Source organism: Crocuta crocuta, unplaced genomic scaffold (assembly GCF_008692635.1).
Source record: "Crocuta crocuta isolate KB4526 unplaced genomic scaffold, BGI_CrCroc_1.0 scaffold115, whole genome shotgun sequence".
Classification (NCBI taxonomy): Eukaryota; Metazoa; Chordata; class Mammalia; order Carnivora; family Hyaenidae; genus Crocuta; species Crocuta crocuta.
The window spans coordinates 8,635,179-8,659,658 of NW_027530575.1; the positions used below are offsets into that span (position 1 = coordinate 8,635,179).

At 42.7% G+C, this 24,480-nt stretch overlaps 1 protein-coding gene across 1 annotated transcript; it reads left to right on the forward strand.

Moving 5' to 3' along the window:
- Positions 1-9,012: 9,012 nt before the first annotated feature.
- LOC144234705 (olfactory receptor 7A17-like) lies at positions 9,013-10,041 on the forward strand. The gene has a single exon (XM_077768041.1). It carries the CDS (start codon positions 9,013-9,015, stop codon positions 10,039-10,041), a length of 1,029 nt encoding a protein of 342 aa, XP_077624167.1.
- Positions 10,042-24,480: the final 14,439 nt, after the last annotated feature.

Below are 24,480 nucleotides of genomic sequence, written 5' to 3' on the forward strand. Positions count from 1 at the left end.
GTGAAGGTCCTGCTACACCAGTCATCCAGACACTTCTGACCTCAGGCTCCCTCTCTCCAGACACGGTGGGGGGTCACATGCCCATTTAGGTCTGAGTGTGGTCAAGATCATTGCCCTGTCACTCTGGTGGCTTTGGAAAGCTGGCCCCCCTCCCCCTCTCTATCCCTCCCATCTACTGCTTTGACTTTTGTTCCAAAAAGTGGTCTGCAGACATCCCTGGGAATCTTGGAGAAACTTGCTCTGGACACTGAGCGAGACTTGACCACAGATGTTTCTTGATCCTTACATTTGTACAGAATCGTACATGAGTGAGACATTCAGGGGCCGTCTTCTCTTTTAGGAAGCAAAGGACCCAGTGAAGACTGGGGGGTGTGGTTGGAGGAGGTGTACGCTGGGTGAGGTGGCCTGGACCCTCCACGTGGCTCAGACTCTGCTCCCAGTGGGTAGACACAGCAGAAAAGATCACCTCTCTGACACTTGAGAGGGGGTTAGTCTCCAGAAACAGACAATCATAACAGCAATTTATTTAATGAGAAGTGAGGGAATTCAACCCCAAATAATATCCTGTGCTCTTCACCTCAGACTCATCACTCCCACACCAGATAGAAATGCCCTTGGGCCACACCAGGTGTTATTCTGGCCCTAGGTCCCCATGCTCAGCTATTTCCCCTGTTTCTCTGTCTGTATTTGTGTTCCATTGGGAGAAACTAGTATAATAGAGCCCAAACCTTTAGCAATTCCATTCTTATGTCTTAGCTCTGCTCAGAAACTGCTGCAGCAGTGAGGTAAGAAGGGGGGTGGACAGGGGGGTGGGCAAAGCTTTTCCTCGTATGCTTTCTTGGCACGTAAGTAGGGATGCAGAGGGAGGAAACGCCCGCCCAAATCAAGTAGAAGTCCCTGGCTCTGGACAAGTGTCTCCAAGCCACACGGCACTGTATATTCTTACCTCGTCTCTAGCTCTGCTCTCCTTTCACTCTTACTGGGTCTCCCCCCTCCAGCACTCCCTCTTCACCCACTTGAACATTCCTCCCTTCCGTTTTCTAGAGGGAACTTTCCACATCTACAGAGCATCTCCTTTGTGCCTAACACTGAGCTAGTTATTGCATAGAAGGAGTTAACTAAAATGTGTCACTCCCCTGGGAGAGTGACAGCCTTGGGAACAAACCCATGCATGCAGCGTGACAGCTTGCTCCATGTTGGGTCTAGTTTCTACAAAGTACAGAGGAAGTGCAAAGAGAGAGTGGTCAGCACTGCCTGGGGGGCTGTCAATGAAGACTTCAGGACAGAGTGTGGAAGGACTTTTTCAGGTGAGTAGGGAGAAAGAGGACTCCATCAGGAGGCAAGTGCTAAGGTCCAGAGCTACAAAAGTGCATAGGATGTACCTAGTGTTGTAAGAAATGTGGAGCATCTAATGTCCAAGCATTATTTTCCAATAGATAAAAATGTGACTCTCATACAAATATATAGCGAGTACCCTCAAGTTCCATCCATGTTTCTACAAATGTCCAGATTTCATGCTTTCTCATTGCCATGCAGTATTCCATTGTATAAATATACCACATCTTCTTGATCCATTCATCAGTTGATGGACACTAAAGGGTGTTAGGCTGAGCGAAATAAGGCAGAGAAGGACAAATACCATATGTTTGCACATATAGGTGGATTAGGAGGAAGTTAATGGAGGACAAAGCAGGAGAAGAAGGGGGGAAATAGTTGGGGAGAGGGAGGGAGGCAAATCATGAGAGACTCTTGAATGCTGAGAACAAACTGAGGGCTGAGGGTGGGGTGGGGAAGGGGAGCGATGGGCATGGAGGAGGGCACTGGGTGTTATATGTGAACCAACTTGACAATAAACTATTAAAAAAACCAAATATATAGTGAGTATATGTCAAAGAATTATTAGTGATGGAGTCAGGAGAGTAAAGCTAGTTGGCAGAGCATTCAGGGAACAGGGATTTATATAGACAGGGGTGGAATAATGACATTAGTTTTGCAAGTTGGATGCAAAAATACAGGAAAATAAAACCATAGCTTTTGGGATTATCTTCTCTACCAGATGGAGACATCCCACAGGGCAATGAACAGTAACCTTTGAGGTGATCTTAGCTCAACAGAAACATTTCCATCTCTATTAGACAGAAATCACCTTAGTTTATTAATCTGTATTAGCACTGGTGTCACAAAGTCAAGGTCTCAAGCCAATGGAGGAACATTCCCCTAGAAGATGGGAGAATTAAGTTGGCCTCTTAGACAATACTTCATGTAATGTTCAAAGGAAACACAGCTGTCTTTTTGAGTAATTTAAAAGTGTTGGGTAATTTTCTCCTCAATACAAAAATGATGGATCAGAAGACAGGAAGGGGTTGGTGGAATGAATGATGAAGCCAGAGTAAGAATACAGAGGCCAAATCACGGAGGACAGTGGAGTTTGGACCTTTCCCTGGAGGGATACTGAGCCACTGAGTGACTTTTAAAGATGTGAACAATGATGAGGTTGGAGCCGTTCTGACTTCCCCCGCATAATGGGCTAGCAGGGTGCCGGTCTATGTGCGGCCCAGATGAGAAGCTTCGAGGACCTGGATTAAAGCTCCATTGGCAAGCAAAGGTGTCCAGTGAAAGTTTATGCTGCCATTTTGATACCAAAGACAGTCAGAATCTCCCTAAATACCAGCCTTCGTGTACAAGGCTTGTAGCACAGCTGTCCTCACCCATTCCTTTTTGTTTTTTTAAATGTTTTTAATTTATTTCTGAGAGAGAGAGACAGCATGAACAGGGAAGGGTCAGAGAGAGAGGAAGACACAGAATATGAAACAGGCTACAGGCTCCAACCTAGCTGTCAGCTCAGAGCCCGACATGGGGCTCGAACCCATGAACCATGAGATCATGACCTGAGTTGAAGTCAGACACTTAACCGACTGAGCCACCCAGGCGCCCCTGTCCCCACCTATTCCTGACTCCCCATGTCCTATGCATGGTGGGACTCCCATGCTCTCATTGACAGATCCTTTTATCTGTCTTCCTGTGATCCTTTGGAGTCCTGAAGCAATCAAATCAGCTCTGTCCTCTAGGCTGATTATACTCCTTTCATATCTGAAAAATGTGCCCTAAATCAGATCTTTCATTTTGTATGCCATACACACACACATACACACACATCACCGTCACCACCACAGCTGTTAATCACCACCACCGACAACACATACTCGGAATCAAAGCAAGTATCTCCCATTCTTTGCTGGAATCAGCAGCATGTCTGCCTCCCATCAGAACCCTGCAGTTATCGTAACTCCCAATTCACAATCAGACTCATTAATGTTGCAGTCAGGTGGAGACCCTTTTTAGTGCAGGCTGATACCTTTTAATTGAATCACCGGTAATAATCTATATGCTTCTGTGATGGTTAATATTGGTCAGTTCTGGGTCTGTCTGTGAGGGTGTTTGTGGATGGTATTAACATTTGGACCACTAGACTGAAGCAGATTGCCCTCTCTGGTGGGGGTGGGCCTCAATAGATCAGTTGATGGCCTGAATGGAACAAAAAGGCTGAGTAAGAGATCATTCCTTCTTCCTGACTGCTTCCAGACAGGAATCGAAACGTCAGCTCTTCCCAGAACTCACACCTGCCCGGCTGCAGACTGGAACCACATCGTCAGCTCTCCTGGCTCTCAGCCTTCGGACTCAAACCGTAACTTCAGCTTGGCCCTCCTGGGCCTCTGGCTCGCAGGTCTGTTGGTTTTGTTTCCTGGAGAATCCTGACTTATTATACAGTTTCTTCCTTTTGTTTCATCTCTAAATTTTTGTTTCTTTTACTCCTGAGTTCCCTTTTCTTCCCTCTTCCAAGCGCCATTCCCTCTCTCGACCTGGCATAATGGCTCATGCTAAGTTATCTTGTATATAGGAATTGCTGTGTTCCTGACTTGCCCAGGGACACAGGGAGAAGGAAGGGGCCATCCTGAAATCTGTTCATGTATTTGAACAGATTTATTTATTTCTCCATAAAAATTTTTATAGGGGTGCCTGGTGCCTCAGTTGGTTAAGTGTCTGACTTCCGGTCAGGTCATGATCTCACGGTTCTTGAGTTCGAACCCACATCGGGTTCTGTGCTGACAGCTCAGACCCTGGAGACTGCTTCAGTTTCTGGGTCTCCCTCTCTCTCTGTCCCTCCCTGGCTTGTGTTCTGTCTCTCTCTCAAAAATTAATAAACATTTAAAAAAAAATTTATGACCACAATATGCTCATTGTGGAAAATTAAGAAAATATAGAAAAAGAAAAAAAAAGAAAGAAAAAAGGTACCTAGACTCACACCTCTCAAATATAAGCAATGTGGACACTCTGGTGAATTTCTTTCCCATCCCAGTTTATCTCCAGATTGTCATTGCTCTACATGAATGGCTTTCTATTCTTCCTGTTCCAATCTTTTTTTCTACATAACACTACAATGTGGACAGTATGTCATGTTAGTCAAGGTTTTTCAACCACTCTTTTAGGTTCGAAAGTGTCCACTACTATAAACATGATATTCTAACAATAATACTTCAACAATAGACTCTAACAGTAACAGTAATTCTCTGAAAATATTACACTCCAACAGAAATACTCGAATGCCAATATTATTTTTTATTAATTTTTTAAAAAATTTACATCCAAGTTAGTTAGCATATAGTGGAACAATGATCTCAAGAGTAGATTCTTTAATGCCCCTTACCCATCTATCCCATCCCCCTTCCCACAACCTCTCCAGTAACCCTTTGTTTGTTCTCCATATTTAAAAGTCTCTTATGGGGGCACCTGGGTGGCTCAGTCAGGTAAGCGTCTGACTTCGGCTCAGGTCATGATCTCGCAGTTTGTGGGTTTAAGCCCCACATCGGGTTCTGTCCTGGCAGCTCAGAGCCTGGAGCCTGTTTCAGATTCTGTGTCTCCCTCTCTCTCTGCCCCTACCCCGCTCATGCTCTGTCTCTCTCTGTCTCAAAAATAAATAAGCTATAAAAATTTTTTTTTAAAGAGTCTCTTATGTTTTTGTCTCCCTGCCTGTTTTTATATTACTTTTGCTTCCCTTCCCTTGTGTTCATCTGTTTTGTATCTTAAAGTCTTCATAGGAGTGAAGTCATATATTTGTCTTTCTTTGACTAATTTTGCTTAGCATGATACCCTCTACTTCATTCCATGTAGCTGCAAAAGGCAAGATTTCATTCTTTTTGATTGCTAAGTAATACTCCATTGTATATATATACCATTTCTTCTTTATCCATTCATCCATCGATAAACATTTAGGCTCTTTCCATGCTTTGGCTATTGCTGATAGCGCTGCTATAAACATTGGGGTGCGTGTATCCCTTTGAAACAGCACACCTGTGTCCCTTGGATAAATATCTACTGCTATTGCTGGGTCATAGGGTAGTTTGACTTTTAATTTTTTGAGGAACCTCCATACTGTTTTCCAGAGTGGCTGCACCAGTTTGCATTCCCACCAGCGGTGCAAAAGAGATGCTGTTTCTCCACATTCGTGCCAGCATCTGTTGCAGCCTGAGTTGTTGATGTTAACCATTGTGACAGGTGTGAGGTAGTATCTCATTGTGGATTTGATTTGTATTTCCCTGATGATGAATGACATTGAGCATCATTTCATGTATCTGTTGGCCATCTGGATTTCGTCTTTGGAGAAGTGTCTGTTCATGTTTTTTCCCCATTTCTTCATTGGATTATTTGTTTTTTGGGTGTTGAGTTTGATAAGTTCTTTATATACTTTGGATACCAACCCTTTATCTGATATGTCGTTTGCAACCATCTTTTCCCATTCTGTTGGTTGCCTTTTAATTTTGCTGATTGTTTCCTTTGCTGTGTAGAAGCTTTTTATTTTGGAGATTTGTGATTACTAATTCGATTTCTTTACTGGTTATGGGTCTGTTCAAATTTTCTATTTCTTCCTGTTTCAGTTTTGGTAGTTTATATGTTTCTAGGAAATTTTCCATTTCTTCCAGATTGTCCATTTTATTGGCATATAATTGCTCAAATTATTATCTTATTATTGTTTGTATTTCTGGTGTGTTGGTCATGATCTCTCCTCTTTCATTCTTGATTTTATTTATTTGGGTCCTGTCCTTTTTCTTTTTGATCAAACTGGCTAGTGGTTTATCAATTTTGTTAATTCTTTCAAGGAACCAGCTTCTGGTTTCATTGATCTGTTCTACTGTTTTGTTTTGGTTTGGTTTGGTTTGATTTCGATAGCATTGATTTCTGCTCTAATCTTTATTATTTCCTGTCTTCTGCTGTTTTGGGGTTTTGTTTGCTTTTCTTTTTCCAGCTCTTTAAGGGGTAATGTTAAGTTGTATATCTGAGACCTTTCTTCTTTTTTAAAAAAATTTTTTAATCTTTATTTATTTTTGAGAGTAAGACAGAGAGAGACAGAATATGAGCAGGGGAGAGGTAGACACAGAACGTGAAACAGGCTCCAGGCTCCAAGCTGTCAGCACAGAGCCTGATACCAGGCTCAAACCCACGAACCATGAAGTCACAATCTGAGCCGAAATCGAACACCGACTGAGCCACCTAGGTGCTCCCAACTTTCTTCCTTCTTTAGGAAGGCCTGGATTGCTATATACTTCCTTCTTATGACTGCCTTTGCTGCATCCCAGAGGTTTTGGATTGTGGTGCTATTATTTTCATTGGCTTCTATGTACTTTTTAATTTCCTCTTTAACTTCTTGGTTAGCCCATTCATTCTTTAGTGGAATGTTCTTTAGTCTCCAAGTATTTGTTATCTTTCCAAATTTTTTCTTGTGGTTGATTTTGAGTTTCATATAGCATTGTGGTCTGAAAATATGAATGGTATGCTCTCAATCTTTTTGTATTTGTTGAGGGCTAATTTGTGTCCCAGTATATGATCTATTCTGGAGAACGTTCCATGTGCACTGGAGAATAATGTATATTCTGCTGCTTTAGGATGAAATGTTCTGAGTGTATCTGTTAAATCCATGTGGTCCAGTGTGTCATTCAAAGCAATTGTTTCCTTGTTGATTTTCTGTTTAGATGATCTGTGTATTCCTGTAAGTGTGGTGTTGAGGTCCCCTATTATGGTATTATTTTCAGTGAGTTTCTTCATGTTTAATGTCAATATTCTAAATAGTGTGACTGAATAGGATACTCTACAGTGATTCTAAAAGTACCATGAACAGCAATGTTTTCAACAGTCTCATACTTAAGTCTTTTTTTAGGCCAATATGACCTACTTGTTTCTTCTTACTGTTTTCTTACTGCTTTTAAAAGTTAATACATTAGGGGCATCTGGGTGGCTTAGTTAGTTGAGTGCCTGACTCTAGATTTTGGCTCAGGTCATGAACTCATGGTCTCTGGGATTGAGCACCTCCTTCCCACATTGGGCTACATATTGGGTGTGGAGCCTGCTTAAGATTCCCTCTCTCTCCCTCTGTCCCTTCCTCACTCATGCACATTCTCTCTCTAATGTATAAAAATAAAAATAAAAGCTAATATATAAAACTGCACCTCTATGATTCCTTATAAATTATAAATGTTCCCCCTTTCCGACTTTAATTTGCCTTTTAATGTTGTTTGGTATTATTGATAAACACATAATTATTGCATGTACTTTATTTTTATGTTTTAAACATTTTTAAAGTTTTTTTAAGTTTATTTATTTTGAGGGGGGTGGGCATAGAGAGCGGCAGAGAGAGAGAGAGAAAGAGTGAGAGAAGACACACAGAGAGAGAGAGGGACTCCTAAGCAGGCTCTGCACTGTCAGCACAGAGCCCGATGTGAGGCTTGAACTCACCAACGCTGAGATCATGATCTGCGCCAAAGCGTTGGATGCTTAACTGACTGAGCCACCCAAGTGCCACTGTAAGTACTTTAAACAATTGATCCAATTCTTTGTAATTTCTTTCATTGTTCTTCTGCTTAGGAACTTTGGACACTTTTTCTTAAGTGAATATAAAATTGAAGACAACTGCCCCTGAATTTAGAAATTCCCTCCTGTTGCAGAGACCTGATATTCAAACAGAAACCAGGCTTACTTCTTTTTTAAACAAAGTGCAAAAAAAAAACACAAAAAACTCTCATTCTCTTTATGTTCAGTTGACAAGCCTTCATGATAGATGGTATCTTTGTTCTGAAAGAATTTTATGGTAGAGATTTGCCTCTACAGTACCCTGCAAATTTCTTCTGTCACTCATTTGACCAATATAGAGTGAGCACCAGGTACTTGCTAAGTGCTTGGGGGTATGAAATGAAAATGAAATAGAAAAGGCAAAGTCGTCCTAACCTAAAGAAATAGAAAGAACTACAGTCCAAACATGCGGGGTGTAATTAGAATGTATGGTCTGATTTAGTCTTTGGGATTGAATCATATTATGGTAACTTGATCATTACGATGGTGACAGAGGGACAGATTGGGACAGCAATGGAGACGTTAGTATAATTGTGAAAGAATTATCTATAAAAGTCTTTGCACAGCCTCCTTCTCTGAGTCAAACTTCAGATGAGAATGTTCTGTTTCCAGATACTGGTAAGATACTGGACAGATACTGGTAAATGGCATGAGAGCAAAAATATTAAATTGTGCAACGCCTTATGATCTCCCTCTTCTCTCTGTTTACCTGGACTTGAAGACACCACAGCTACAGGGCAGAAAGGAGATGCTCATGAGGCTGATGGTCCTTTCACAGGAACTACACAGCTGAGGTAGAACCATGAGTTGGGGATGGTGCAGAGGAGCATGCCCCCTTCTCCCACCACCGCATGTGGTGTGGTACATTAATTTTAATGATGTGATCCTAGGGGCACTTGGCTGGTTAGGTTGGTAGAGCATCCAACTCTTGATCTCAGAATTGTGAGTTCAAGCCCCACATTGGGTATAGAGATACTTAAAAATAATTTTTAAAAAATAATTAAGAGGTGGTCCCAGTAGTAGTGGTAGAAGCAGGGAAGAGAAGGTATTATTGAGGAGAATTTGGTCAACTAAAGAAATCACGACTCTTAGGTAAGACACAAGACTTCATGAATGAACAAGTTTAAAATGTATGGTGCAATCTTGTCTTGTCACTGTTTTAACATTATTCTTGCCTCTTTCCAGGCAATTTCCATAACTCATATGGAAGTAGGGAACCAAACAGCTGTTTCAAAATTCATCCTTCTGGGACTTTCGGAAGATATAAACCTGAAGCCCCTCCTCTTTGGGCTGTTCCTCTACATGTACCTGGTCTGTGCTTTAGGAAATCTGCTCATCGTCCTGGCCATCAGCTCTGACTCCCACCTCCACACACCCATGTACTTCTTCCTCTCCAACCTGTCCCTCACTGACATCTGTTTCACCTCCACCGCTGTCCTCAAGATGTTAGTGAACATCCAGACACAGAGCAACACCATCACATATGAAGGCTGCCTTACTCAAATGTGTTTTTTCATGATTTTTGCTGGACTAGATAATTTGCTACTGACCGTAATGGCCTATGATCGGTTTGTGGCCATCTGTCACCCCCTGCACTACACAGTTATCATGAACCCTCGGCTCTGTGGTCTCTTGCTTCTGCTTTGTTGGTTAATCTGCCTGACCTATTCTTTGTTGCAAAGTTTGATGGTTTTGAGGGTGGCCTTCTGCAAAGAGACAGAAATTCCTCACTTCTTCTGTGAACTTGCTCAGATCCTCAAGCTTGCCTGTTCTGACACCTTTGTCAATGACATCCTGCTGTATTTTGTAACTGGCCTGCTGGGTGTTATTCCCCTGACTGGAATCCTTTTCTCTTATTCTAGAATTATCTCCTGCATAATGGGCATTTCTTCAGCTGTGGGGAAGTACAAAGCCTTTTCCACCTGTGGGTCTCACCTCTTGGTGGTCGCCTTGTTCTATGGTGCAGGCCTTGGGGTCTACCTCACTTCCGGAACAGCCCATCCCTCCAGAAAGGGCTCAATAGCCTCAGTGATGTACACGGTGGTCACCCCCACGCTGAACCCCTTCATCTACAGCTTGCGGAACAGGGATATGAAAAGAGCTCTAAGTAGACTTTTCAGGAGAGGGGCTTACTTTCAGTGAGATAACCAAAGTTAAGGACAGACAACAGAGATCCAAAGTGCTGATATTTTTGAATATGTAATCTGAAGACAGAACATAACTACTATTCTGTTTACTAGAAGAAAAACATTCCTGAACACAGACTTGAAGTAGCACACCAAAAGGCTCGCCATACATCTAAGAAAAAGAATGGTCAACCAATAACTAAACTTATCATGAAAAAAATTATTTCAAGGACACAGACTCCTGTAAGCATCAAGGGAGAAGGCAAGTTAAGGAGTGCATTGGGAAGATGGGGGACAGGAGTGGCAAGTGGCAAACTCACATTTGATTTTCTCAGTTATGTTCTAGCTTCTAGCACCATGAATGCTGGACCATTGTTTCCCTGGTCTCAGTATGGAAATCACTAGGTATCATACGGACTTCCCTCACACCACAAAATCTTACTTACTTACTGAATCTTGCTTGGGTGGTGCCCATTGACCTATACTGAGATTGTTAATAAGAAACTTCTTCAGGAAACTCACTGTAGTGTCTATTTTAAGTGAAAGAAAATCCTGGTCTACTTGCAGTCTTCCTTGCCTGGTGCACACTTTGCCAAATCTTCACACACCTGGCTCCCTCTCACAGTCCAGCTTCAAATCAAAACTCACAGCTCTTCAGAGACCTACTTGACCAACAACCTCTTACCCAGTCCAGTTTTCTTTTTCTTTTTATTTGTTAAATGTTTTTAAATTTTTCTGAGAAAGAGAGAGAGAGACAGCTTGAGCAGGGGAGGGTCAGAGAGGGAGACACAGAACCTGAAACAGGCTCCAGGCTCTGATCTGTCAGCACAGAGCCCAATGCGGGGCTCAAACCCACGAACCGTGAGATCATGACCTGAGCCAAAGTCAGACGCTTAACCGACTGAGCCACCCAGGTGCCCTTACCCAGTCCAGTTTTCATAGCACTTACTATATTTTGAGAGGCAGCAGAGCACAGTGGCTAAGAGGGCTCTGGGTTCAAATCTGCTATTATTCACTAATGGCATGCTCTTACACAAGTTACTTCTCTGTGCCTCTATGCCCTCATCTGTAAATAGTGATGACAATACATTTCCTGAAGAGTTCTGGTGGGGATTAAATGTTACACCTAAGAGTGCTCAGAGCAGTGTCTGGCATTAGCACTCAGTAAGTGTTAGCCACCATGATCCATGAGGGCCACCAGTGTCTGTGTTGGCCCAGAAAAGGTGCAGAGACTGTGAACAGCCAGTCATTCTTCTGACCCTATTAACTACAATAGCTTGCACTGCCATGGAGTGAGGAGAATGGCACCGAGGAGGGATTCATTACCAGCAGAACAGAGTTGGAAAAACTGACCAGACAGGGTTGAATAGGATATGGGTTTAGATGGAGCTAAGTGCATCTCCAGAGCTGCCTCAGGGCATCAAGGAAAAGGGCTCTGTTCAAAGCCTAGCCCTCTGAACGGCCCCAGGAACACCACATGCTGGAGGTCAGATCTGTGCAGACTAGGAGAGAACTTCTTGGACCTAGAGATTAAGGATTAGACCAGAAAATGGTCCCAGAGACTCCCCACAACAGGGAATCGAGAGAACAAAGTGTCCTTTATACTGGTTGAGCTAGAATGGGTAGATTCTCTTGACCTGAGAGCAAAAAAATATTGTAGGTTGACTTGAGGACTATTGTACTCTCTTGTTTATCACTACATTTGGACTTGGGCAGATTCCAATGTTTGAATCCTAACTTTACCATTTACTAGGATATTTACTCTCTGTCTCTAAGCAGAGTCAGATTCTTCATTTGTAAATAACTGTTGGAGTGATTATAGAAAACCATTATTAGGTGATTCTCATAAAGTAGTGGGCACCATATGTATGAACACAGCATTTATGTGTCCTCATCTGGTGCCAAAAAGGCAGATCTACTGGCAGGATCCTGCACCCTGGGGAGTGTGCAGGTATCTGAGGGTGTGGCACAGAGTGCCTCTCAAAAATAAAATTGCTTTGGGGGCGCCTGGGTGGTTCAGTCGGTTAAGCGTCCGACTTCGGCTCAGGTCATGATCTCACGGTTCATGGGTTCAAGCCCTGCATCGGGCTCTGTGCTGACAGCTAGCTCAGAGCCTGGGGACTGTCTTCGGATTGTATCTTCCTCTCTCTCTGACCCTCCCCTGTTCGCGCCGTCTTTCTCTCTCTCTCAAAAATAAATAATAATTTTAAAAAACATTGAAAATTTTTTAAAAAATAAAATAAAATCACTTTGTATTCAGTGCAGTAAGGTCCTAGCTTCCAATTACTCCATGAAACTCCTTCCCTGGTGACTTGGGCAGAGTTAGATGAAGCCAAGAGGACAGGACCATCCTAAGTAGCCTTGAACAGTATCTGGTTGCCCTCCACCTTCCCCTTAGAGCCTAGTACAGAAATTATTAGTCTACCACCAGGTTTTTCAACCTGGGTACTGTTGACATTTGGGACTAGATAATTCTTTCTGTATTTCTGTCCTGTGCATTATAGGATGTTTAGCTGCATCTCTGGCCTCTTCACACTTGGCACTAGTGGTGTCCTCCTTCACCCTAGTCATAAAAATAAAAAACGTCTCCAGACATTGCCAGATGTCCCCTAGGAGCAAAATCACTCCTGATCTGCCATGAGAATCACCTGGTCTGCCATGACACAAAGGAATCAAGGAAAGGGAAATGCAGGAAATATGAAGTGAGGGAGAAGAACCCTAGTTTTTCTAAGGACCAGAATGAATTGGACCCAAGATACTGGCCTCCAGCCAAGAGTCTTTGCATGGAAGAAGCCACAGGTCAGGAACGGAAGCACCAATGCACATTTGTTTAATAACCAGATGCTTTAGTGATCTCAAAACCCCAGAAGAAAAGAACCTTGGCTATTCTTATTATCTGCTTTTATCGCCAATGCCTACTATGTGGAACACCCTAGTAGATACTTGTTGACTGTGCTCACAGTAGGCCAGGCCATTCCTCCAAGCACTTACATGTGTTAACTCAGTTCATCTTCACAACCACCTTAAGGAGGCAGATGCTCCTATTATCTACACTTTGCAAAATGGCTAACAGCAGCACAGGATGCTGATTCACAGAAATCACTGACCCATAACTATATTATCTGAAAATGTCCTCTGCTGATCTCTGAGGTGAGACATTCCTAGCATTCTGTGTCCAAGTGGTTTGCTTTGAGAAATGGTATGTATCTCTCCTCCTGCTGACCTCTCTTCTTGGATGAGCTCTGTCCTCCTTGGGTCTGGCAGGAGGGAAATCCCCAGCCTATAAGGTGCAATTTATCCCACCAGCTGAAGGACTAAGAGTTTCTTTTGTACAAAGTTGGCTGAGTCTCTATGGCCTTGTCTCAGGGATGTGGACCCCCAACCTCTTGTCCCATCTATTGGCCAAACCCAACTCCATCAAGGACTACTGTCTAACTTCAGCATAAAACCCATTGCAAGCCACTGGAGACATGCCCAGGAAGAAAAAACACATAGGACCAAATGCCACTGTCATCCAAATGAGTCATACTTCTCTACTGAAAAGGGACTTCTATCAACTAACCGGATAGATTGCCATCCATAGAAACTCTTACAATTCCCAATGCCCAAAAAAAGAGATATATACTAAAGGCTCTAAGGTCTCTAAAAACAAGTGAATGGTGGGCCTCAGGTAGAATATGGATGGAAAGTGCTGCTCTTACCTGCCTACATCAAGACTTCAAGGTGCAGAAGCATGGAGCCAGTGATTAGAGCTTGTAGAGTTTACTCTGTCCCAGTAGTACATAGGAGCCAGGGAATTGGCCAGATTTATGGAGGCCCTTCAGATAGGAGCTACTTATTACCAGCTTTACAAAAATCTTCAGTCTCATAAAAGAATGTGCTTTGGTTTCCTGTGATCAGCATCTCACTGGTAAACTGAGTTTTTCTTCCATTCCTGCACACTCTCGTTTCCATGCCTGCACACCATGTGCTGTTTCCACATGTAACTCGAAGGCACTCCAAACAAGTACCTGCTCAGGTCTCTGCCTCTTCCACCAGAAGGTATGAGAACCTCCACCCTGAGCTACTCTCCAGAGGCGTGGCTCACACTGGTACCCTATCTTGCAGTATGATGCCTTGCAAAGTTGTTGGTGAGATACCAGTTGGACAATGAATGGCTAGAAGTGAGGTTTTGATTCACAACAGGAAAACACAGTTGGAATAAGCCACTCAGAGAATGTGATGTATCACCACTCAAAATGCTTAGCCAGAGGCTGGAAGACCTCACTAGCATAAACGAAAAGTTAATTTTAAAAGCCTTTCTTTTCTGTAATGTAAGAACTCTGACCTTCATGTGGCAAAATAGAAGAAACTCAAAATAATTTTGCTGAAAGAAGCCAGACAGAAGAGGTCGTATGTTACTATTTCATTTATAAAAAGCCCCAGAAAATGCAAACTGACCTGTCCTGACAAAAAGCACATCAGTCATTGCCTGGGGGAAGGTCCTGGAGGGTTCACAAGGGAATCTTTTGGGAGTTCACTGACTTGAATGTAGTAATGACTTCACAGGTGGACACATTGGCCAAAACTTACCAAATTGTTTAAGCATGTGCTGTTATTATATGTCAAGCCTATCTAATAGAATAGTCTAAAACTATTCTCTCTCATTTGGACTCTCCCAATAGAAACACTGGCCCTGTGGTGACTCCAAAAATGGCCACCATTTCTTCCCTTTCCTGTACCCACACCCCTTCTATGTGACTCTGATTACCCTTCCACTCTGGCCTCAGCCATGTGATTGCACTGGTCAACCAGGTGCAGACAAAGGTGACAAAAACAGGGACTTGAAAAGCCAGTGCAGGTACGGGCCTTGTCTGGACTGCTGGAGGGTGACATCATGAGTGAAGGTACTAGACCAAACTGGCAGCCCCTGGTAGACATGAGGGAGCCTAACCAAGCACAGCCCAGACTGTCGACCAACAATAAACCAAATGGTGGTGTTTCAAACCACTGTTTTGGGTAGTTTGTTATGCAGCAAATATAAATAGCCCCCTTCATTACATTCTACTAACCTGCAGATCTCATCAAACATCCGTGAATTTCCATCAACTTCCAATTAATATTTGAGACTGACACATAAATGGTTGATGCATATGTTGTGTATTATATAATCTATTCCATGTCACCTCTCCTGCTTTATCTACTACTTCAAAGATCCTGTTACCTGTCAGAGAATGTGATTTTCTTTCTGTGCCTTTGCACTCAGGATGGGCATGCTTAACTCACTTGTGATCTGGAACAGTAAACACAAAAGCTTTCTACGTTTCTACTCATAGCTCCCATAACCTCTCTGTGGCTTTCTTGGATTGTCAATATCACCTCCTGGGGGCCTCCTGAATGGACTAATTGGCCATGCTAGTGATCTCGTTTGTTTACAGGCCTCTCCTCCTAGCCCTTTATTCCCTTAAAGGCAGTACCATGTCTCATGGTCTCTCCTCTCTAAGTCTAATTCAGCCTAGGCACTTAACTGATATTTGTTGGCTCCCTAGAGGGTAACCTGAGTGGATTGGAGTTACCCAAACATTACATAAGATAGAGCCGTTCTTGCTGGGAAGGCCCCAACAATGGAAAGCTATAGTGAGAACTGAAGACTGGGTCGGGGTGGAATTACAAGGCCCCTCCAGAGAGACTGTGTAACCTGAGGATGGCAGGGAAATGCAACGAGATGCAAGAGTTTCCGGCCGTCAGGTGTAGATGGGAGTTCAGTTTCCTTCTGCTCTTGTAATTGATGTGATAGAGGGGCCGCACAGAGAGTAGCTGCACTGGATTCCCAAGACTCCTAATTAAAGAAAACAGACCCAATGTAATAAACACAGGGGAAGTGCTCTCCTCCTCCTGGGCCTGGCCTCTAGAGTACACACATTTCTTCTTCCCCCAAACTTGGCAAAACTACATGATTGCTCTTCACTAATGAGCCTAGGAAAACTTTCACCAAGGCCTGCAGCACACTGAGCTCCTTGGCTCCCAGATGTACAAGTGCCACCACATTCCATTACCTGCACGGAAGCCCTGCCAGCGGGATGGAAGGATGCCGGGATCTCAGGAAGCAAATGGAAGACATACCGGTGACTACGCACCCCTCTTGTTATGCACCATCAACCAGACACTAGAAAAATGGTCTGTTTCTAGCAGGTAAACAGACTCCCCTCACCCGTGTCTTCTCCAGGTGAATGACAAGCTTCCAGTGGTGTGGGGAAGACGGCAGTATTCCGATCTGCCATCTTCTCAGATGACGTACTGAAACTATTTTTTAGAAAATTATGACAAGGGCGCCTGGGTAACTTAGTTGGTTAAGTGTCTGACTTCGGCTCAGGTCATGATCTAGTGGTTCACGAGTCCATGCCCGTGGTTCCAGAGTCCATGCCCCCCCCCCCGCTGCATCAGGCTCTGTGCTGACAGCTCAGAGGCTGGAGCCTGCTTTAGATTCTGTGTCTCCCTCTCTCTCTGCCCCTCCTCCTCTTGTACTCTCTCTCTCAAAAGTAAAACATTAGAAAAAAGAAAATTATGACACATAGAAGTCAAAACAGCTGTCAAAGACACATGGCTTGAACTTGTCTTTAAGAAGCATATTTATTTGGGGCACCTGGGTGGCTTGACTGGCTTAGGTCATGATCTCATGGTTCATGGGTTTGAGCCCCACGTGGGGCTGGAGCCTGCTTCAGATTCTATGTCTCCTTCTCTCTCTCCCCCTCACCAACTCACACTNCAAGTAGAAACAGTCTATAAATGAGAAAGCAAGCATCGGAACCTGGCTCATTTATTGCTGCGATTTTGGAATGGTCAGACCAGAAATCTAAAATAACTATGGCTAATATGCTAAGTGTTCATTCATTCATTCTCTCTCTTTCTCTCTCTCTTTTTTTAATATATAAGGAGGCTTCATGCCCAGCATGGAGCTTAACCCAGGGCTTTAACTCACAACCATGAGATCAAGACCTCAGCCAAAACCAAGAGTCAGATGGTTAACTGACTGGGCCACCCAGGCGCCCCAATGTGCCAAGTGTTCTAATGGAAAAAGCAAACATGCAACAAGAATAAATGGGCAAGGAAAGCTGAGAAATGAAAACTCTAAGAATCAAAAGGAAATGCCAGAAATCAAAAGCATGGCAACAGCAATAAAGACTATCCTTGATGGGGGCAGCAAGCAGGCTGGATCTGGCTGGAAAAAAAGAAACCGTCAACTTGAAGATACCTCACTAGAAACTTCTAAAACTGAAATGCAAAGAGAAAACAAAAAGAATGAAGACAAACATAATACCCAAAAACTTACAAAAAGTGTAACATATGTGTTATGGAATACCAAGGGAGGGGAGGAAGAACGAGAGAACAAAACCCCAGAATATTTTATGTAATAACAGATGGGAATTTTCCAAAATTAATGACAGACACCAAACCACAGACCCAGAAAGCTAAGAGATCATCAAGCAGGATTAATGCCCACCTTCCAATCTATATCTAGGCCTATTATATTCAAATTGCAGAAATTCAGCATGCAACAAACCTAGAATTTACCAACAAAAATGAAAATGATTCCTGTACTTGGAAATTTTAAAACCTCTTATTAACTCCTGAATGAAAGGGGAAATCCAGACTGAAATTACAGAACTTCAAAGAAATAATAATGACCAAAACTGCACATTAGAATCTATGAAATGCACTTTAAAGCAGTAATCAGAGGAAAGCTCACAGCACAAAATACTTGTCAATAAACTGAAAGATTAAGAATAAATTAATTGCCATTTAAGGGAAAAGAAAAACAAGCCAAAACAAAACATAAAGGCAAGAGCAGAGAGAAAAGCAGAATAATGAGGAAATCACAAAAATAATAGATTTAATTAATCAAAATTCCATTTTTAAACAAACAAAACCCAGTAACTCACTTGATCCAAGAAAAGAGAAAGCAAATATATAAAAAGAGGTGATGACCACAGAATCTGAAAATATTAAAAATCATGAGAATACTGAAGCACCTGCGTGGCTCAGCTGGTTGAGTGCCAGACTTCGGCTCAGGTCATGATCTCACAGTTTATGGGTTCAAGTTCCACATCAGGCTTTATGCTGACAGCTTGGAGCCTGGAGCCTGCTTCAAATTCTGTGTGTGTGTGTGTGTGTGTGTGTGTGTGTCTCACTCTCTGCCCCTCCTCTGTTCATGCTCTCTCTCAAGAATAAATAAACTTTAAAAAATTAAGGGAGAGAGGGCAAGATGGCGGAGAAGGAGCTCCGTACTTGCACTCGCGCCATTACATCACACAGAAAAGATCTGAAGCCATTGGACACCTTACAAAACNTGAAAGAGCCGCGCGGACACCTGGCGTCCGTGCTCCTCGCTGGCTGGAACTCGAGAGGGAAGGCAAAGAGCTAAATACTGGGAAATCAGCCTGTGAGTTCGTGTTTCGGGTGACGAGCCATANAACTAATTTGACAATAAACTATTTGTAAAAAAAAGAAAAAAAATTAAAAAAGGGGGCACCTGGGTGGCTTAGTCGGTTAAGCGTCCGACTTTCGCTTAGGTCATGATCTCACGGTTCGTGGGTTCGAGCCCCACGTCGGGCTCTGTGCTGACTGCCAGCTCAGAGCCTGGAGCCTGTTTCAGAGTCTGTATCTCCCTCTCTCTCTGACCCTCCCCTGTTCACGCTGTCTCTATCCTTGAAATAAATATTTTAAAAAAATTCAAAAAAAATCATGAGACTATTTTGCTGATCCCCATGTTAAATGAAATAGTTTCCTAGGAATATACAGATTACCACCCCTGATTCCATTCATGTTAGAAAGCTCAAGAAAGACCAATTTCTATGAAAGGCATAAAATGCCTAAAGAAATAAACCACTAAAAAGAACTGGACTCAGATGATTTTACAGGGAATTCTACCAAATCTTTCCTAACCACACAGTCCTAATGCTATATAAATCTTTCCAGAGAACTGAGCAGGAAAAATTCCCAATTCCTTTATGAAGCAAGTATAATCCTAACAACAATCCTAACACCTAATCAGACAGAGACAGTACAAATAAAAACTAGACCAATTATCACACATGAATGCTTCTAAAAAATCCTAAACAAAATGCTAGCAAAAAGGATCCAACACCACATTAAGAAAACACATCATGACCAAGTGAAATTCACGCCAGGAACACAAGATGTGCTGAATAGTGAGATATTTATTAATATATAATTTATTAATAAATCAGAAGAAACATGACCCTCTTCATAGATATTCAAAAAAACTAACAAATTTCAACACCCTTTCATGATAAAACATTCAAGAATATAGGATACCTTCTCAATTTGATAAAATAAATATAATACCTTAGTTCTAAAAGCATCTTAATTAATGGGAAAACAAGATGGGCATCTCCTCTGGAACAGAGCCAGGATGCCTGCTATCTCCGCTTCTGTTGATCATTGTGCTAGAGGTTATTAGCCAATGTAATTAGACAAGGAAAAACAGTCAGGGGCCTAAGAATAGTAAACGAGATATCTTGATTTGCAGGTAACACGGCCGTATGCCTGGAAAACCCCAGAAAAGCACAACAAAGCTAACTCAAGAAATAATTCAGTGAAGTGGCAGGTTACAAAATTAGTAGCTTTCATGTATAGAAACTGTGAACAGAAAACATAATGGTAGAGCAAATCTCATTTATAATAAGGGACTAAATACTTAGACAAAATTTAACAAGAAGAAAATTTGTACACAGAAAACTTTTAAACATTCCGGACACTAAAATAGACCTGAACAAATGCAAAGTCACTTTCTGTTCTTGGATGACTTTACGTTATAGGAATGTCAGTTCTCCTCAAGTTAACTTATAAATTCAAGGCAATGACAATAAAAATACCCCAAAGCTAATTTTATAGAGTTGGACAAGATAATAGGAAAGTGCATATAAACAAACAAACAAACAAACAGGGGAGCCTGGCTGGCTCAGTCAGTAGAGCATGTGCCTCTTGACTTTGAGATTGTAAATTCAAGCCCCTAGTTGGGTATAGAGATTACATTAAAAATATTTATATCCTTAAGAAAACCCAAACAAGCAAGAATACCTAGGAAAACACTGAAAAAGAAAAACCATGAGGGGGAACTAGACATTCCAGACATTAAAACTTATTATAAAGTTTCTTATAATTTAAACACTGTGGCACGGAGCATGAACAAATAAATCAGTAGAATAAAGACCAGAATTAGACCAAATACATCTGGAATTCAATATATGACAAAGGCGGGGTAGCCAGGTGGTTCAGTTCGTTAACTGTCCAACTCTTGATGTCAGCTCAGGTCATGATCTGTCATGAGATCAAGCCCTGCATTGGGCTCCACGTTGGGCATGAAGCCCGTTTAAGATTCTCTCTCTCCTGGGGCACCTGGGTGGCTCAGTCAGTTGGGTATCCAACTTCAGCCCAGGTCACGTTCTCATGGTTCATGGGTTTAAGCTCTGTGTCAGGCTTTGCACTGACAGTGCAGAGCCTGCTTTGGATTCTCTCTGTCTTTGCCTCTCCTCTGCTTGTGCTCTCTCTCAAAAAAAAAAAAAATCTTTAAGAAAAAAAGAAAAAAACCTCTTTATTTTCCTCTTCCTCTGCCCCTTTCCTGCTCATGCATGTGTGCACATGGGCTCACTCACACACACACACACACACACACACACACAAGACAAAGGTGACATCTCAACTTCCTGGGGCGAAGACATATTTTTTTTAAATGTTTATTTATTTGAGAGACAGAAAGCATGAGGAGGGCAGGCAGAGATAAAGGGAGAGAGAGTCAGAAGCAGGCTTTGCACACTGTCAGGAAGGCACCTGATGTGGGGCTCAGTCTCATGAACTTCAAGATCATGACCTGTGCGGAAATCAACAGTCCACTGCTTAACTGACTGAGCCACTCAGGCAACCCTATTTTTTATTTTGAGGGAGAGAGAGAGAGAGAACACTCACGAGCAGGGGAAGGGCAGGGAGGGAGAGAGAGAATCCCAAGCAGGCTCCACGCTGTCAGCAGAGCCTGATGCAGGGCTCGAACTCATGAACATTGAGATCATGACTGGAGCTGTGAAAATCAAGAGTCGGCTAAGCCACCCAGGTACTCCAAAGATGTGCTTTTTATATAAATCATACAGGGTTAATATGGAAAAAATAAAACTTAATCTTACCTCACACCATACACACAAAAATCAATCTCACACGACTGTAGATCTAAAGGTATATACTAAAAACAAAACAGAAACAAACAAACAAAAAAACAACTTGCAGAAGAAACTGTAGAATATCATCGTGCCTTCTGGGTAGGCAAATATTTCTTACGCAGGAACAGAAAAGTGCTGTTCATGAAGATTCGAGGACATTAAAATTAAGAACTCATTTCATGAAAGTACACCTATTTAGCACATTGGAGACACACCAGAGTGGGAGAAAGCATGTACAAAACTCACCCAGAGGGGTCATACGTGGAATAGATAAATCACAGGAAGAAAAGGGCAGGCAACTTTAACATCATCACAAAATAGCTTGTTGCAAAACAAAGTTGCACAACCACTCTGGAAAGTTGGCATCATGTACAAAGAATACACATATGGACCCAATGACCCATGAATTCCAGTCCCGGGGCACACACCCAAGAGAAATACACGCACTTGTGTGCTGTCAGAAATGTAAAGTGTGTCCATAGCAGCGCTATTTATAATAGCCCCAAACTGAAAAGTGAAATGTAAATCGACATAAGCTACTTCGATAATTGTGGAATATGCAAACAACACACATGAGCATGTACTTAGAGATGCTCTAAATAATAAGGGTCAGTTTCTCAGAAATACTGGACAAAATCAGACAGACACAAAAGAACACCCCCCTGGTTTGGTTCCATTTTTATAGAGTTTGAAAACCAAGAACCCAAGCCACGCTGTTAGTCAGGATACTGGTTACCTGTGGGGAGTAGGGGCGGGTTTGTCGTGTGCGTGAGGCGAGAAGGGATATCGGGTATTCCGGTAGTATTTTTTCTTGCCTGGTGATTACGTGGATTTGCTCATGTAATAATGTAGCTGTACACGTGTGGATTAAGCACTTTTGTGCGCTTCAGTAAAACTTATTTCAAGTATTCCCACATGCACACATCACGGTCCTTACACAACCACTGCAGAACGACCTTGGTGTTCATACTGATAAGGTGAACGTGCACAGAATGTTCATGTTCAACCCGGCAATTCACGCTCCTTGAAAAACAACTCACCAACGCTCCAGAAACTTCTTAAAGCAGCATCGTTCATAACTGGCAAGAATGGAAATAACTGTACACCGGCAACAGAAAAGGTACACTGCAGGGGAACACAAAAGACCACTATCCGGAAGGGAAAACTGCAGCTGCATTCATCAATGCGATTCTCAGGCCTCCCCCACTACTACTCATCTGGCCACCGCGGTTTCTACCTTGAATTCTGCAAGAGCTTCCTCACAGCCTTGTTTGCGCTCTTGTCCTTCCTTAGCCTGTCAGCCCAGAAGCCAGGGATTCAAACACAAATGACACAGTTGCCAACCCCTCGGTTCAGAACCCTCCACGGACTTCCTACCATGTGGGAGAATAAAAAAAAGTCCTTCCAGCAAACCCACAAGGCACCCCCTTGAACCGGACCCTGACCCTGACCCAGCTCTAGCCTCATCTTGTGACTCCCAAGCTTGTTCCACTCCGTCCACACTGGCCCTCGTGCTACTACATGGATGCCCCAGTTTTTTTTTCATGGCCTTTGAAGTGCCAAGGGTGCTCCACCCCAGATTACAACATGGAGTCATCCCAGTTCATGTACATCTCTGCTCAAATGCCCCCTTAGTTGAAGGCTTTCTCCACCCACCCAATAGCTCTGCTGAACACCCAGGTTCCGTCTCTTCATCACCGTGCTTAGCCCTTCCTCCACTGTTAACCACCATGCAGTATACAATGTTATTTACTGACTCATTTGTCCATCGGGTGCCTTACCCTAAGCGGAATGAAAGCACCGTGAAGGCAAAATTTCCAATCCATTGCTCTAGATGTGGGACAGACAGAACAGGGCTCGACACAGAAGTGTGGGCTCAAATGCAAGAACTATTACTTGTCTGGGGGTTGATCTCAGTCAAGCGGTTGAACATTGCTTGCCTTAGATTCTCCATATGCAAAAGGGAGATTGTGACGGTACTTGCTTCTCATGGCTTCTAGAAAGACTAAGACGTTCACTTCAAGTCAAGAAAATAAATACTTAAGTATCTCAAAGATTTGAAATACAATCTTAAAATATGGCTTAAAGATGTAAAAACAAAACAAAGTCCATATTCAACCATTAAGAGTACAAGCAGATTATACTCCTCCCTCCCAAAGCAGCTACAAAACCTACTGATGACTCGATGCCTGTATTACAGATCGCATCCACTCGGGAGTAACAGAACGCTCCCCCCCCCAATAAAAAAAATTATTAAACTGATAAACATAAATGAAATGTCCAAAGCAGCTTAAGCCAATAATCAGTTTTATTTTGCTTTTTTCTCATGTAATAGGAAGTCTGGAAGTAACATATCCATGGCTAGTGTAGACAAAGAAGCGACTGGGGAGGCCAGGATCACTGTGACTTTTCTGCAGGACCCGCTTCTTGCCTGTGGCTTGCAGCCTCATGGTCACAAGACAGATCTTTAAACACTAGGTACTTGATCTCCTTGCAAGGCGAGAAGCAGGGAAAAGAGCAAAAACAAAATCTGTAGAAGAATGTGGGGAAGAAAAGTCCCTTTTCAAGAGCTCTCTTGTCACAGCCCACACAGTGACATCCGCTCATCGGTCAATGGCTAGGCTGTGACATAAGGACTGTCATAGTTGCGGAAAACTCGTAAGAGACTTCCAAAAATGGGATACCTTAGTAATCTGACAAATGTCGGATTTTCTTGATGTGAAAGATGAGACACTGGGGGAGCAACGAGAAGCGTCTGTCACTCTTGGAGGGACAGGAGGCCCATAACATTTCAGAGGATCCATCTGATGAAGACATCATGCCCTGACAGCAATGCATCTGACTCAGACACTCATAACAAACGGGTACTAAAAATACCCATGTTACACAGTATGTAACACAATGCACAGTCCACTGGTCAAGGGAGTTCTCCAAAAGGAAATGCACACACATCAAGGATGGAATTATAAGAATACTATATACAGACCTTCTGTGATGAAGCAGAAGTGTTAGAGGAGCATCATCTTAAAAATAAAGACTACAAATCAATGAGCTAGGGGTCTGTTTTCATGATGAAAGACTGACAAAGGCAATTTCATGATTCACTAGAAAATTCTGTCAGGGTATGACTTCTCATGAGCACAAGTAGGGGGCTGCAGCTAAAATCATCTCCACACGCGGCCTGTCTGCAGTGTGGGGTCTTGCATTTCCTGAAAGAATTCCACTGACTGGATTTTTCTGGAGTT

Excerpts from the sequence above, each read along its gene's own strand:
- LOC144234705 (XM_077768041.1), top strand. The coding sequence starts at position 9,013 with ATGAACAAGTTTAAAATGTATGGTGCAATCTTGTCTTGTCACTGTTTT.